The 16,330-nt window shown below is 41.3% G+C and overlaps 1 protein-coding gene across 3 annotated transcripts in view; it reads left to right on the top strand.

The window, feature by feature from the left end:
* Nucleotides 1-16,330, top strand: part of GEMIN5 (gem nuclear organelle associated protein 5) — a 384,438-nt gene that overhangs the window by 13,405 nt on the left and 354,703 nt on the right. For all 3 annotated transcript variants that reach the window (XM_078653694.1, XM_078653693.1, XM_078653695.1), the window contains one exon: nucleotides 5,980-6,129. In XM_078653694.1, the coding sequence (XP_078509820.1) occupies nucleotides 5,985-6,129 (145 nt within the window). In that variant the 5' untranslated portion in view covers nucleotides 5,980-5,984. The remainder of the gene's footprint in view (nucleotides 1-5,979; nucleotides 6,130-16,330) is intronic.

Raw genomic sequence — 16,330 nt, 5'->3', positions numbered from 1 at the left:
ATACCTGTAACTTTCGTAAGCGGCAACCGGAAGTCAACAATAGACTTCACAATAATGAGCAAAAATTTAATATCGAAAGTGAGCTCATTTTCAATAGGACAACGTGTGGAAAGCGATCACCTTCCACTAATTACCAAAATAAAAATGGTGGTTACTAAGACGGAAAAACAAAACAACATCAATCAGTATACTGAAAAATTCAATCTGCGTAAACTGAAATGGGGAGGAAAGGAAATAAAACCAACAATGGATAAATTCAAAAAAGAACTGCTCAGACTAAGACCAGCAGAAAAAGAAAACCCAATAAAAACATGGGAATACCTATGTGAAGTCGTAACAAGGTGCCCCCCAATCAAAAATCATAACGCGAAACGAATCAGCAGTGGAAAAAAGCCCTGGTATAATATTACCTTGAGAGAGGAAAAAAGGAAAATCGCATGAGAAGTCCGGAAGCAGGTATTAAATATAAAAAGTGGAATGAAACCAGACAAGTTGAAACTGAAAGCCATGCGGAAAAGATACAAGACCATGCTGAGTAACGCAAAAACATCATACCAAAATGAAATTTGGACTAAATTACTAATTGCTGGGAAACACAAAAACGCCCGAACATTTTGGGGTATCATCAATAAATTGACAAAGGGTTACTCCTTATCACAGGAGGCAGGCATTGGAGAATGTAAGTGGATCCAACATGTCAAAAATATGTTCATTGATGGGGCAGATGGTCAAAACAGACAATGTATACCAGACTGTGAAACTTGCACTAGAAACTCCGAACATGTAGATAGTATCTTAAGAACAGGAAACAGATCTCCAGAAGAAACTCAGAAGATAACTGCGGGTTTTGAAAATTGGAAACCTGAATTCACTCTCACTAGTAAATCAGAGAAATTAGTAGACACATTTCCAGAAACCCTGGTAACAACAGACCAACTAAAAACAATAATAAATCGCCTGAAAAAAGAGGGGGCACCGGGTCCCAATGGGCTTCCAAATTCCATCTTTAAATACTCGCCTGAATTCTGGGCAGACTATTTAACACCACTTTTTAATACAATTTACAACCAGAAAATACTGCCCAGATCCTGGAATGGGAGCATAATTCATCCCATCTTTAAACAAGGTGACCACAATGAGCCTGGGAATTACAGGCTGATTTCACTGACAGACGTGGAGGCAAAATTATATGGGTCGTGCTTATTATCACACCTTCAAGACTGGATGGAACACACGAATATAATACCGATGTTTCAAACGGGTTTCCGGCTAAGAACCGGTACATTAACAAACCTGATAACCCTGTCTTTGTTAAAAGATAAAGCAGAAAAAAGAAAGACAAAACTGTACGCTTGTTTTATAGACCTGCGAGCAGCCTTCGACAGAGTGAACAGAGCCCGACTATGGGGAAAATTAAGATCATGGGGCCTCCCGAAGAAATTGCTGGAGGCAATTATAAGCTTGTACAGTAACACCTGGGCTCGAGTTAAATTGGGAGATGGTTGCAGCATCACGGCCGAAATTACAACACAACAGGGTCTGAAACAAGGCTGTGTATTGGCACCAAGTTTATTCAACCTATATATGTCAGACATCGTCAGTCACATGGAGGTCCGGGAAGGCCATCCACCCTATTTGTCAAAAATCCCAATCCCTTTCCTGCAGTATGCGGATGACATTGTTGTTCTGAGTCAAACGCCAATAGGCCTGCAAAGGATGATTAACAACTTAGTAACTTATTTGGAACATGAATACTTGGAATTAAATAAAGATAAAACCAAAGTGGTCCGCATTGTGGGTCCAAAACAGTCAACCTTTAAATGGTACGTAAATGGCACCCAAATAAAGGAGGAAACCTCATATAAGTACCTAGGTCTGAAACTGGGGCGAGGACAAATGAACAAAGAACATAAAACAGATCTAAAAGCAAAAACACAGTCTTTGATCTACGCATACCGACAATTGCAAAAAAAACTAAGCTGCCCAAACTATAGACATCTGCTGGAAGTAATGAAAGCACAATCCCTACCCACCCTGTCATATGCATTGGTCACTTGGTGTGGCAAAGAAGCAGGGCTGTTAAACAGCTTACAAACAAAGATATATAAAGCAGCCCTAAACCTCCCAAAATCGGCAGCACCGGCGCAGGTTCGTCTGGAATTTGGCCTGCTGAACCAGAAGTTTCGCTGCATGGGAACTTTTGTGAAACTCTGCCATAAAATACGTACATCAGAAAAAGGATCACTGGACAAACTGTGTTGGGAAGAAATCGCTACCCAGCGGACACAACATGTGCCAAACAGTTGGGGAGACTTTTTGACCCAATCCTTGATTCATTTAGGACTTGAAGAAACGTGGGAGTTAATGCCAGATAGGAATACTTTTGACAAAATCACAAATAACACGGTCAAAAGGGAATCCTATCTGGAAGATAAAATAAGTACCGCAAAACGACGACATGGGTGGACCGTGATAAATTCATATTCCGGGATAAAGCCACAGACGTATTTGGAAAGTCACTTTAATAGGTTCCTAAAACACAGATATATAAAACACCGATTAGGCCTACAATTTTCTAAGGACTTGTTACCATCCTGGCAAAATTGTTATAGTGACTGTCACTGTCGTCTGTGTGGATATCAAAATGAATCACTAACTCACTTATTATGTGTCTGCCCGGTGCTTAAAGAATTGAGGAGACGGCTTTTAAAGGACATTTTTAATAAACTGAACATTCGGACATGTAGGCAAGCAGTAATTCGATGGCTAGATGGATCATCCCCTATGTTGGCTTGCAGGGGGGTAAAATATATGATGAAGGTACAATCCCTCCTACAGCAAGCCGAACAGGGAATCATAGCAACAAACTGAAATATATGTCATTTTATTCCTCAAATGGCCAATAGTCTTTAATACAAGTAATAGCTAAACATGTGTTTTTTAACTTATCACAAAATGTATTTTGTAATAATTTTTAATAATTTTATACAATAAAATTTGACTTGATTTGACTTATATCTAGATCTAACATAATTATTTTTTGTGCTACTGAATTTTGTATGTTATTCCTCAGTGAAGGTGGCACACATTCACTGCCCTGTTGAATGTGCCTTTGTGTGCAACATGATGCCACATGTTCCCTTGCTGTGAGAAAATGACCCCAATATACAAATGGGGTGGCAAGAGAAAAAGGCAGCACACATCTTTAACACTTTTATCCCATACATGTCAATTACATTTATTTCCCTTTCCATATAAAGCAGTTTGCTGTGTGCAGAGGGAGGAACACCAGGTCACTGACTGGTCTTCAGTATGAATTGAACATTACATAACTTTTCTCAAATTGAACTCGCAGGCCAGTCCAAAATCATGAATATTAATCCTCGGGCATTCTTGTCAGTTGTTAGCTTGGTCCAGTATCCTTTTGGTCCAGAATCTGATGCATATCAAATGTTTCATACAGTCAAAAGTTTTTGTTTCCAGCTGCTCAAAAAGAGTAGGTATCCATTGACTTAATCCGGTTCAGGAAGAGGTTGCATGAACTCAGAGTTAGTTATATACAGTTTCCAAATGTATAGAATAGATCCCTAACTGCTTAACACTGATGATCCACGTGCTGAAACATGTAAACGGAGTACTGCATCATGAAATAGTATGTGGCGAAATGTACCTCTAAGGTACCAAATGGAAAGAGAGCGGATATCAAATAGTAATGTATTTTACACAGTTAGTCCTCCACAGGGGAGTCTAACCGTGCAGTGTAGAATTTCCATGTAACCAATGTGTAAAGAACAGATGTGGGTCAAAGGGAATTGTTAAACCTGGGACACCACGAGTGAACCAGATCCATGGTGTGGAAATTACAGAGCATCCACATTTCACATACCATTAATCATAAATTACAGAAGCTAATTGGATAATAAATTAAGCATAATAAGTATTGAACTGTAATAGTTAAATGAGTTTTAATGGTACAAGTAATACAAGTTGACTTTTGCTAAACATAAGGATAGGTCAATATGATACATGCCTAAGTAAACTGAAACGTTCAATATGGTAAAATGAACCATTAAGCATATCGGACGACTGTCTAATAGTGTGGTCTGTTGTGCGTTGTATGGTATCCGAACTCCTATAAATGATCAAGGGCAACTCACTGGAAGTAGCGTATCCACATGAACCCAGGAATTAGAAAATGCTTTCTGCTTGTGACTTTCAGCATTTTGAAAAGACACAATGTGTAGGACCTAAGGCACTGAATAAGAAATAACTATTGTGAGTCCAAAGCACGGTAGATATAACACAAGGGGTAAATTGTCGGTAAGTCAAAATCCTAACCAGTTATATGATAGTAAATGACTAAAATGCTCGTTCAACATCCTATCAGTATATGAAAAGAGATGTATATACAAGCAGTACCAACAGTGCAAAAAGGAAAATCCCATCAATGCATGAAACCGGAGCGTTAAATAAGACAAAAGGTGTCGGCATAATTTATAGGACCATGCGTGTGTGATGCACATGCCTACAAACAACGTTGCAGTTGCATCATAAGCTATTTTGTATTCCTTTTTTTTGCCATGCTTCACAGCATGGCCAAAACCATTGACAATCCAAGAAGTCCCAGAGTCAAGATCTAGTGGCTTTGCCGCCAGTGCTTGTTTCATCTCGTTATAGAGACATAGCCATTTCACTAGCGCGGTACATTTTATCTTCATAAACCTGCTTTTGAGGTCAATTGCCATGTTCTTTGTACTCTAAAATATATACTGTGTATTTTAGAAGGAATGAAAACTGATAAGCACTGTCTAATGCAGATATTTCACTTATAAAGCCACAAAACAATTTAAGAAGAGGAAGGAAACCGCTTGCAAATAAAAAAATATTAAATTATACATGCTGTCATTTTTTTCCTTAGATCAGGCAGTTGATTCTGTTAGCGCTTGATATCTTCATGTTATGTATTATGTTTCCATTATTTAGTTAAATATTCTTTTCTCCTTTTACATTTCAAACAATGTTCTTAAAATTCAAGGTGATTTTGAAGACCAATTACATTTTAAATCAAGCATTGGCAACGCCAATCGGTCTGGCCCTGGAAACTGGTGTGATTTCTAAAAAAAAATCTTTTATTTTTATTGCAATCATACATAACTTACAAACAAGGATTTGCAATGCAATAGGTCTCGCATTTACGCGAGTTTAAGCTATTGGCATTGTAAATGACAAGGCCTTTTATTTATGTTGTAAAAACGAAAACATAATTAAAAGGCATTGTTATTTGCAATGTCAATAGCTCATACTTGCGTAAATGCGAGACCTATTGCATTGCAAATGCTTGTTATATCCAGCAATACCTGATTTAAAGGCTGACTCCTTAGAATGACACAGAAAGTCACCTCTTCCTTTTCATTACTATATCTATTTTGCACCAGCTCATGCTGTTTTTCTATTTACCCAATGTATATTTGTTTGTGATACCTTTGACCTTGTTAAGTAGCTGCTCCCCTGTATAGATAGGTAGACATTTATTGGACAACTGAGGTCCAGACTACCGATGTGGTATTACTGCAACATGAATTATCTGTAACATGGCTATCTTTAATTCCAGAATGCTTGAATATCGCAGTATTTCAAGTAATACCCTAAACGTGTCTGTAGAAAGGGTGAATTACTGGGGGATCAAAGGTAACACACTAGATTCCCATGGTAACTCTGCGTTTCGCATCTGGGAATTTGACCATATTTCTGTTACTGAAAATACAATCTGACTTGTATTTTTTAGTGCTGTCAGTAAAGGGAATTACCAGATGAATCTGGAATCCCAGCCTACTCGGATTGAGTGCCTGACTACAGTTACACCTATGTTGTAAAATACCCAGAGTTCGAGGGACGGCTGAGGGATTTTGTATTAATCAGTCTGATTCTTGCAGATTCCTCAGTAACATTTTGTTTTTCTTTCCTGAATGTTCTTCACAGAAAAGATGTCGCATGTTGATAAACTTTTGGGTGCTTCTCCAAACTGGTACTGCAGCCGATCCAGTGATGCTGCCAATGGCATATTTGGATTTGGAGCACGGAATTCTGTCTTCCTCGTATATATCGCACCCCCTGAGCCACGCCTACATGGTAAGAACTGCATGCTTACATGATTTAAGACCTGTGTACTAACACTATGTACATCATACTTGTCACTCTGGGGCTACTTGCATCTTGCCTCTATCAGAGACCGAATCTATACTCCCAATAAAGCAGAGAGTAAGAAAATCATTTTCAGGCAATTGGTTTAAGAGAAACTAGAGTCCTGATGCAACCTAGTCAATAATAAAGCAAATTAGTCCATGGGCTATAGATATTCTGGTCCATACAAATATTGATCTAAATTTAGTGCAAACTTCGACTTAATGATGGAGTAGAAACGGGCGTGGCCTGGCAAGATGGCCACTCAGATGCTCTGAGCCCGAGCTTCGGTGCCCTAGTCTCTAATCCTCTGTAATCTTCCTGTACACACACTGAAATGTCGGTGAACCGGGTTGACTGAACTCCGGTTATATACCCTTACCCTGTGATATCTTTCCTGTAAAGCTCTGAGACCTGTCAATGGTGGGGCGGCTCTTCCGGCTCAAAGGCCACGTGGCTGGTCAAATCGCCTGCAGAGTCCAGTGGTGTAGCAGAGGGACGTGGAGGTGCCCCCGAGAGTCGGTGTGGCTATTGTGGCTGAAGGAGTGCCTACACACCAGAGGGCAGTCCCGGATCTGTGTGGTGTGTATGTCTGCCGCAGGAAACAGCAGGGCTGGCCAGAACTTGTTGGGTTGCTGGAGGGGATATTACCAAGGCTTTCGATACTCTAACGGACCTACTTAATGCAGGTACTCCACAGGATGGGGTTTGAGCCCCGTTTCGTCTACTTGGCGAGGCTGCTGTACACAGCTCTTGTGGCCAGAGTGCAGAGTTAGATGGGGATACATGTTGGGGCTGCCCAATGTCCCCTCGCCATTTTGCTTTGGCGCTGGAGCCTCTGGTGGTGAGGCTTCATAGTGAGAGGTGGGCCCTTGGTATCAGGGTGGGGGACCCCACTCACCTGATCTCCCTATATGCAGATACTATCTTATTTTATTTCCCACAGCCCTCCGATACGATGCAGCTCCTTCAGGCACAGTTGGAGGATTTTAGGGCGTTGCAGGACTGAGTATTAGTAGATGTAAATAGCTACGTTTCCTGTTGGTGCACTTATTGAGAGTCCAATGTAGTGTCTTAAGACTATGTGCGCCAGGACCCTGCGATTTTGGGGGGAACTCAATGAGAGAATTGTGTAATCGTTTGGGGAGGTGTCAAGGTATGGTTAGGAGAAATTGAGAAGTTCAGTTGAATGGGTGAATCAAGATGTCTGTTACAAGCTCTTTGACTGGCGTGTTCATTTTGCTTGCTCCCCAGCTGGGGAGGATGCTACAATGGGCAACAAGTGCGGGATTTGTGCCCCAAATAAACAAGACCGATGTCCTGAAGGTTTGCAATGCTATGCTACAGCAAACTGCTTTTGTGTGCCACGTGTGCCTCTTCGATGAGAAGCAGTTCTAAGTTTCTGTGTGTGGATTCGAAGCCCCACTTCAGCCCATATATAGCCCTCAAAGAAGTTGAAGGTCCTGCAGAGGAGTGTCCTTGAAAGCACACCAGAAATTCTTTGGTAAGACTGAAAGAAGAGATCCTGTACCACAGATTATCACAGAGCCATCATCAATACAAAGCAAAAAATCCAGATGGCAGCTACCACCACGTACTAAGCACGCGCTCAAGGTAATGATAACCAGGTGCGAGATTCGTTTACGGAAAGTGCTGTAAGACCTCAAGATTGGGTGAAACAACCCAAGTGCATGCACGGAGGTTGTGCATGCAGAAGGTACAGTTCCTGGAGATGCCTATAAGGCCTTCAGGATTCTGAAGTTTTTCATTGGCTGTTGGCGGGAGTGAGAAGTATGACGCAGCTGCCTTCTTGAAACCACCACCGCCAGTCGATGCTTCAAAAAAGCTGAATTTTGGCACCAAATGGACCACATGGATTGAGGCCTTCGATGACTTCATAGATGCTCTGGAAATAGTAAATGATGAGAAAGATCATTAAATATTTAAAATATATTGCTGGTGATGGAGTAAAAGAAGTGAGAAATAAAATCTCACAGACTGGGACAATCTTGTACCATCAAATCAATGAAACATTAGGAGCCAAGTTCAATCCGATAACAGATTTTGATTATGAAAGGTATATTTTTAATCAAGCGAGACAAGTTGGTGAAACAATGTATGAGCTTGTCGAGAGACTTGATGTGCTTATCAAACAGTGTATATTTAGTGATACTAAACGTGCTGACACGCAGAGGCAGTAGTTAGAGGACAATGGGGAGTGGGGGTTAATGACCCAATATTGTGGGTACTCCGAGGTGTAGAGGGGGACTGTAAGATATGGAGCTAGGGCCTATGTCACTGGGAGTTCGGTTGTGTCAATGATTGGAGACTGATGATAGAAAATGTATAGCATTAGAGGAGAAAGGATTGAGACTGAGAGATGGGGAGGGAAGGGTCGAATCTGTAGGGCTTTCTGGAACCAGAGATGAAGTGCACACAGAGTTACTGTAACATTTGATGTATTTTTTTGGGTTATTAATGGTTGTACTGCAATTGTGTAACTGTGATTTGTGGTTATATGTGACCATGGCAATGGACCTGCTCAGCAAAAAATAAATCGCTAATAAGAAAAGTTTAAAAACATTATGGAGTAAAAAAAGAAAGCAACCTGAATAAATTACTGGAACTATCTAATAAAAAACATATCAACTAAATGTAACTAAATGTTGAAATGGAAAATGGCAGCAACCATGATAAAATTACTTAGACTTTCTAAGCAAAAACTGGCGAAATGCCTAAAGCATCAAAATATAGCACAGTTGTGATAAAAAATTCCTTAACCGTTTTACTAAAAATAAAAAGCTTTTTTGTAGTCTTAAAAAAAATCTAAGTGTGAAACTGAACACGCCAATAAATTGCATTGGGCTTCTGGGAACTCAATCAACTGAACTCTAAATAACCTGAAGTTTGGGGGCGATTCAGAGATTAGTCCCTCTATTCTTCCCCACGCATTAGAATTTAATTTGTAGGAATGGACAAATGTACAGAGGATTTATATTTGTTAGAGACTTGACTGGGAGGGCATGTTAATGATGCTTATTTTGTGTCTGTGGTAGTCTTTCTATTTGTGTAGTGAGCAGACCACGTATTCTAAGGTAGAAGGCACAATTGTGTTTCTAATAGATGTGGTAAATGGACAATTCTTGCTTTACGAAATTGGACAAGACACTCACACAACTAACCCCTCTTGGGATGGTCAATGACTACCTCACACTGCTCGTTTGGAGGGCTTTGAAAAATGGGACTGAATTGAAATCACAACCCTGGGAGATATCTGGCATGGAGGAAACTTAGAATCATTCCAGGACCTAAAACGCAAGTTCTAGCGATCACGTATGTAATTTCAAAACTTCACTACACTCCCTGAGCACAGCCCTCTTGAGGCCAAGCTTCTCATAGGACGCTTGGAGCAAGGTGCAATATCCTGCATATACCGCACATTCATACTCTGTTTTCTTGACTGGTGTGATGCCCAGATTGCTTCCCGGGGTATAGTTATTTCTTCCAAATTGTGATTGATCCAAATACACTACCGAAATACCACCGACTTTACACCTCGATGCTTGTGGCAAGCCGGCAAATTTCATCAACCTACCTGTGTCTGCTGTAATTCTTTCACAAGGTATGGTCTTGCCTCAGGATAATAAACTTCTGGAAGGGACTTAAAATGCCTTTATCTCGAATCCTAGATCCATGTGTGATTCTGATTCTGAGAGTGGGGCTGTTAGACCTAATAGAAGACAGGGCGGCCCTCGCTGTGAACAGACAAAGGTGCGGGTGGCCGCAACCGTCGCCAAACAAGATATCTCACGCAGGTGACATCCTCTCATTCCCTACCCTAGCTGAATGACGTTCAGGTAGGGTAGGGAATGACGTTGCTCTAAAACGGAACAGCCTATTTATCAAGATAGGGTATGTCCATGAAAACACACTAAGATCTGGGGCAAGTGGTGGGCATTTTAAGGACTAAGAAACTATGGGGGATGGCCCTGTGGGTGAGGGTGACATGCTAAGGTGAATGTACCTTTACAATGTGTCCAATTCTGAAGTGCACTGTGCTGATGGTTATTAAAAAAATAATAATTTATCACAAACATAATGGACAATTCTTTCTCCAGCTAACAGCTGATGGCAAGGTAAGCTAAGCTGCTACTTTTCTTTCTTGAAGTAAATGCAGTTTACCTTGATATACTAATTGTCTCATGCTAGTTAAAGCAGGCCAAAATTGTAGTCTGTTCTGTGCATGCACAGTAAAAGGTCTAGAGTCTTCTGCATAAGATAATAGTCTGTGTACTATAACGATTGCAAATAGACTATTCATTGTGGCTGACAAGAGGCAAGTAACATTTCTTTTAAATTCTGTAGTATTTATTATCTTGCCTTCTGCTGTCTGTGTCACAGTGAGCTGCAGCATAGTCCACTGGAGCCATGGTAAGAAAATTATTTTCATCTCATTCAGAGGATGATAGTTTATTTACTCCTAGAGAATATAATCAGACTACCAGTGCATAAGGAGCATGGCGGAGGATGCTAATGGAAGTAAGTGGAGGGAATGGTTTATAGATGAGAGGGAGGGCTTTAAGAATATTCCAACTTCTCTCCTAGCTAAATTTCCCCAGTAACTCTGAAGCTACAATTAACTATCGAATATTAACAGGTTTTGCAGATTCACCAAGAAACCTGCAATTATTGGTGGGTTCGTCTGTTTTTCTTCTCCCTACCAATGGTACTCTAAAGTGTATAGCAGTGTTTGCAAATTGAATACAGTAGAAGTCTGAGAACTGTACCTTCAGACACACTTGTCAACTATTTCCCATTCAAAAAAGTCTGCATGTCTTGGTCGTCAGACATTCTGGCCTTATTAGGTTGAAGTCAGCAAGGAGTGTAGGCTTAACCTGCTAGGAAAAGTTCCTTTATTTCTGGCTTTGTGGTAATGACAAAACACATCCTTTGGATTCTGTTTGAGCTTGCAACAAATAAAAGTGTACTGTACTGACGTTATTCTAACATAGCTGCTATTGATGCTAACTTGTGGCCCTTCCTGTGTTTCAGACACGGCATCTGAAGGCAGTGCTCTTTAACTAAATGTCATTATGCTACTTTTTCCTTAGAAAATCTTTACTTTGAGAAGGCAGTTCATACTTGCCTCGTAACTGGGGGCTGGTGTACCACATCTAGGAAATATAACTTTTTAGGCTATCATGCACTTGGTCTCCATTGAAGTCTTAATTCCAGTAGTAAAGGGAGGATACCTAAAAGTGCTGGATGCGAAATAAGTCAGCAGAAATTTGGTGCTCAGAAAGCAGTTGCCCATAATGCAAGAAAGATGGCATACCCCATAACATTTGCCTTACGTTGGTTTAGAGCAAGGACTCTCTCAAGCTATTTCCCAGGGGCTAAAAAGTATAGTCTGTGGTATGACCGAGGGCCACACTGATAACAGTATGGTGGGAGTAGAGCAACGGGAGTGTTATCTGGGCATATGGAGGGTGAACTGTCTACACGTGTGAAGTTTGAGCCATGGAGTTATTTTGGGGGTTTCATTCTATTCTGCCCCTGAATTAGACCCGGCTCTCTAGAAGATACTAAAAATAGATTTGACAATACTGTGTTAGGCTGTATCTGATTTGCTATCCCTCTACCACAACCTCGAGTAGGCCCTCGCGATCTCCAATTTGGCAAGTAAAGCATACAAACGTAGAAACTTGATTATTAAATCTAAATGAATTGCAACCTTAGGCCTCACAATCTTCTAATGCCTTTTGTTGCTTATCTGTAAACATTAGGAGTACGTACTTAAAAACAGGCAGCGAGCATTATAAAAATAAAAAAATCTGGACTAAGACTGAGTTGAGCAAACACAAACACCTGCCCTCCTCTGCTAGATGTGGTCTGGTGGGAAAGTTTTAGCCATGGCCCTAGGAGACTTAACGTTTATTCCTGGCTTTACCACTTGGCCAAAATATGTTGGTTGTTGTGAACTCCGTTTTAAATGTCTGTGCAGGGTCCACAACACAGTGTAATGATTTTGTTGAGAGCAGTCGCCAAGTCTCAACATTGGAACTACTTACGCACCAGTTGTTGTGTAATGGCCAAGAGGGAAACTATGGAATCTAAAGAAATGGCTTTTATTAATCCCGGTCACCACTTCCTACAATTTGTCATAACAAACACTTTTTGAGCATGTTTCATCACTCTTTTGTTTATCAGAGTTGCGAAGAACATAGATCACACTAAACACTGGTAGTATGTGATAAGAAAATAGGACTGTAGCCCAACAATCATTTGATTTTACCATTGGGGAGAGAACACCCAGTCTCATTGCCCACTCCTTAAAATGTGATGCAGTGAGAAAGTAATGGACCTTCAAAGGAGGGATTCTGCCTGTGGTGGTGTTCCTCCTGCTTCACAAATTATTTGTTTGATCATGGTCAAATAATCATGTTCTTCCGATACCTCTTTGCTCTTAATTGGCATCATGGGGTAGAAGTGGGCGATCCACTGAAGGCCTTAGCCAAGCTTAAACCAGATGTCTGGGTCTGGGTCAGCTTGAGGTCCTCTTGGATGCAAAGCACAGACTTTTTGTGTATATTGAGACAGAGAAAGAGATTCCCATCTAATTGCCTACCAGACTGCATAGCTGTCTGGTTGTGAAATACTTCATGGGGGACATTCTGAAAGCTGACCTAGGAATGCATTCCGCCCATTAGTTCCCATTAGCTTTGTGTTTTGTCACTCACATTTGCTTGCATTCTATTTGTTTGATGTATTTGTTTTAGCACCTTGAGCATGTCTTTGCTTTTCCCGTGGAGCCTAGGCTTTTTACCATGTCTCTATTGGCTCCTTCTATTCTCCTACTAGTGTGCACTTTTCAGGATTTCTTTTTAGGTTTTTTTGTGCGGACCTCGATACGAGTGCATGATATTTTTTGCAGGCATGTCCGTTTTATGCTTTTCTCTTCCCTGCTCTCTTTCCTTTCAAGCTAAGTGTGCTTCTCTGTCCCCCCACGTCAAAATTGTGTTGCTCATGATCTTCTGTCCTCCTCACCCATATTGCTCTCTTGGTTCCTATGTGCTTCTCTGATTCCACCTGTGTTGTTTATTGTAGCAAACAGTAAACACAGGGTAATCTTGCCCAAAAGTTTTTAGGGCTAAGCTGCTGTTTCACAGGCGCACCTAATGATCCTAGTCAGCTAGCTGCTGACTGTGGCTGCCTGCCATCACCCATTTGTTTTAGTTTCTTCAAACTATTTGGGACGCCTTTTTTTATTTAAATCTGCTACTCCAGTTTGGCTCAATAATTAAAAAGATTCCTTACGGGTTTTGCACATCTGTGCATGTGTAGTGCACATACCTACAAAATGACATGACTGCTGCGTCATAGCACCTTTTTGATTTGTTTCCTCTTTAGCCTTGCTGTAAACCATTTGCAAAGCCAATAATTCCAAAAGGCGAGACCAATTGGCATTGCCAGGGCTTGTCTTGGTTAGCATATACGAGAGCACCTTGAAATATAAGGGGTCAACATGTGCGCTTTACAAAAGCTTCTCAAGTTTGAGTAATAGACTAGAATGTTGGCATATATAATAAATAGGCTACAAAAGGGATGCATGTACCAACTGACTTGCCTCTTGGTTCACTAATGGCATTGTCATCAGATGGGGGAAAGAATAGAAATTTGCCTAGCCTACGAGAAGTTAAGTTTCAATTTTATTAAGGACGCGGAGGCGAGGATTATGCTCATTCTTTCTTCGCATTTATTAACAAAATTTCAACAGCAGCTTATCACCATCTTGTAACATAAACTACATTTCCCACAAAACTAGGGAAATAAAAACAGTCTCTTATGAAGTCCTTTCACAATGTCCATGACTCTCTGACAATAAATCATCTTGCTACTTCCCGCACTTCTCTTTCTTCGCTGGAGGTTCTCTCCCATGTTTACGCATTCTGTTTCGCATTTTCGTTACCTGAAAGAAACCACACCGATTAATCACGGCCTTATCACCACAGAAAAGCAATTGCAAGCAAACTGCAACTTCAATTATTATGTATAAGTCGATACTGTAAACACAAAGGCAACAACTAGCTCCGCATAAAAGACTGCCAGTCTTATGTCATGAAACTCTGAAATGGAAAAATGATGACTTACATCCATACGGGCCAGGACAGCAACCAACGCGCTTGCTGGGAGGGATAATCCTCGCCTCCGCATCCATAATCGAATTGAAACTTACCTTCTTGTAGGCTAGGCACATTTCTATTCTGTCTCAGGACCGGAGGCGAGGATTATGCTCCTTTAAAGCTTATCCACGGCCACTTGAACCACATTCAGCAGCGGCTTAAAATAGAACCTTTTAAAGGTAGAGTCCGATGATCAATCCGCTGCTCTCATAAGGTCCTCCAAGCGCACACCAAGGCTGAACGCCTTTGAGGCCATCGAACCCCGAGCGGAATGCGCACCCAAAGCTCTCGTATAAATGCCCGCCTCTTGCATGACCCACCGCACCCAGCGGGCTATAGTGGGGGAGGAAACTGCTTTGAAAGGCTTCTTGAGGGCTATCAGGAACTGTCGCTCGCCTGGAGGGCGAACTTCCTCCGTGGCAACCTCATAGGCTTTTAGGCATTGTACCACTCAAAGTTTGGGCCAGAGAAGGAGAGGAGGTCTGATAATATTGTGTTTTCAACGAGATTGAAGTACCACAGTGGAGCTCAGTATGGCAGGCCTGAAAAAGCCCAGCAGGGAGCAACACATACTTTATTGGCAGATGGGCATGCCAAGTCTGTTTCAAGCAGACAAGTAAGGGACCCAACCAGCAGCTATATAGCACAGTACTCGGAGGGAAAGCTAATAAATAGATCCGGCGCTCTCTGGTGTGTGGGTCCAGCAGAGATTGCTACAGATCAAATGATTGTCAGGATTGACTCTCTGGAGGCTCAAGGCATCGCACTGAACATGTCCGTAAGTGAGGCAGAACTATACTGCTTCTTTAGTTACCAGCCTTCAAGAGTTTAACTCCGGGAAAACCTGGGCCTGCAGACTGCTTTAAAGGACAACTGCCAGCTTGGGAAAGAAGAGTCTGATCGAGGTACCAGCATAGAGAGCAGCAATGGGAGAAGGGCGAGTCTCTCTTGGGCCGAACAGGAAGCAGCCAGGCTCCCTCCCCCAAGCCATTCACAATGCTGCTATGCATGCAGCAGAAATGGTTTCTTTTGTCAAAATATTGCACCTGAAAGTAGGTATTTGACCGCTTTCTCAATAATGGGGACACAGCGTCACTTTTGTCGTCTCCCTCAAGATTCAAGAATAGTCCTGGGTTATTCTCAGCGAGGGTAACCGAGTTACTACAAACTTACGATGACAAGGCATTGTCTTATGTCGATGATATGACCTGGATAGGCACTTGAACAGGGTGAGCACCATTATACTTGGCTTCGCCTCTGAAGGGTATAAATTCAACTTTAAAAAATCAAGAATTGCCCATCTCAACGTACTTTTTCTAGGATATGAACTATCAAGTGAAGGCAAAAGCCTGGCAGCCAACTTTTTAGAATAGAAAAATGTGTGCTGCTCCAACCTCCAAAAAGGCTGAAAAACTTAGTCAATTCTAGGTTTCCTAAATTTCGGACGAACTTACATTCTTAACTACGCAGAAAGGGTTAATTCTCTCTACGAATTAAACAAACCTGATTTTAAAATCATTAATTGGAAAAAAGAACACACAGAAATGTTGTGTTCACTCCAAACAGACCTGTTAGCAACTAAACATTTACAAACACGCGTATACGTAAGCAACTTAGTGATCCGAATAATTCCGGGTCAATGCGGATTCACCTACTAACTTTTAATGAAGGTGAAAAAGTACAAATTTAATACAAATCACATTTGTATACACAAGCAGAAATGAAATTCACTTCAAACAATAGGGGTGGTGGCATCGGCCATAGAAAATACTGAAAGATGACTCTCAATTACCCCTGTCATGCTCCCCCTTTGCCTAATGAGAACTTTTCCCTAGCTATAGTTAATTCCCCGGAACTAACGTCAACATTGATGCCCTCCTTCGTTGAGTTACCATGCGCACAGCTGGCCCCGGACGATAGTGTCCATATTGACCTTGTTCTGTCCCCAGCCCCCCTGACAGGGACAA

This window comes from Lissotriton helveticus, chromosome 7 (assembly GCF_964261635.1).
Source record: "Lissotriton helveticus chromosome 7, aLisHel1.1, whole genome shotgun sequence".
Classification (NCBI taxonomy): domain Eukaryota; kingdom Metazoa; phylum Chordata; class Amphibia; order Caudata; family Salamandridae; genus Lissotriton; species Lissotriton helveticus.
This window is presented reverse-complemented; position numbering and strand designations above follow the sequence as displayed.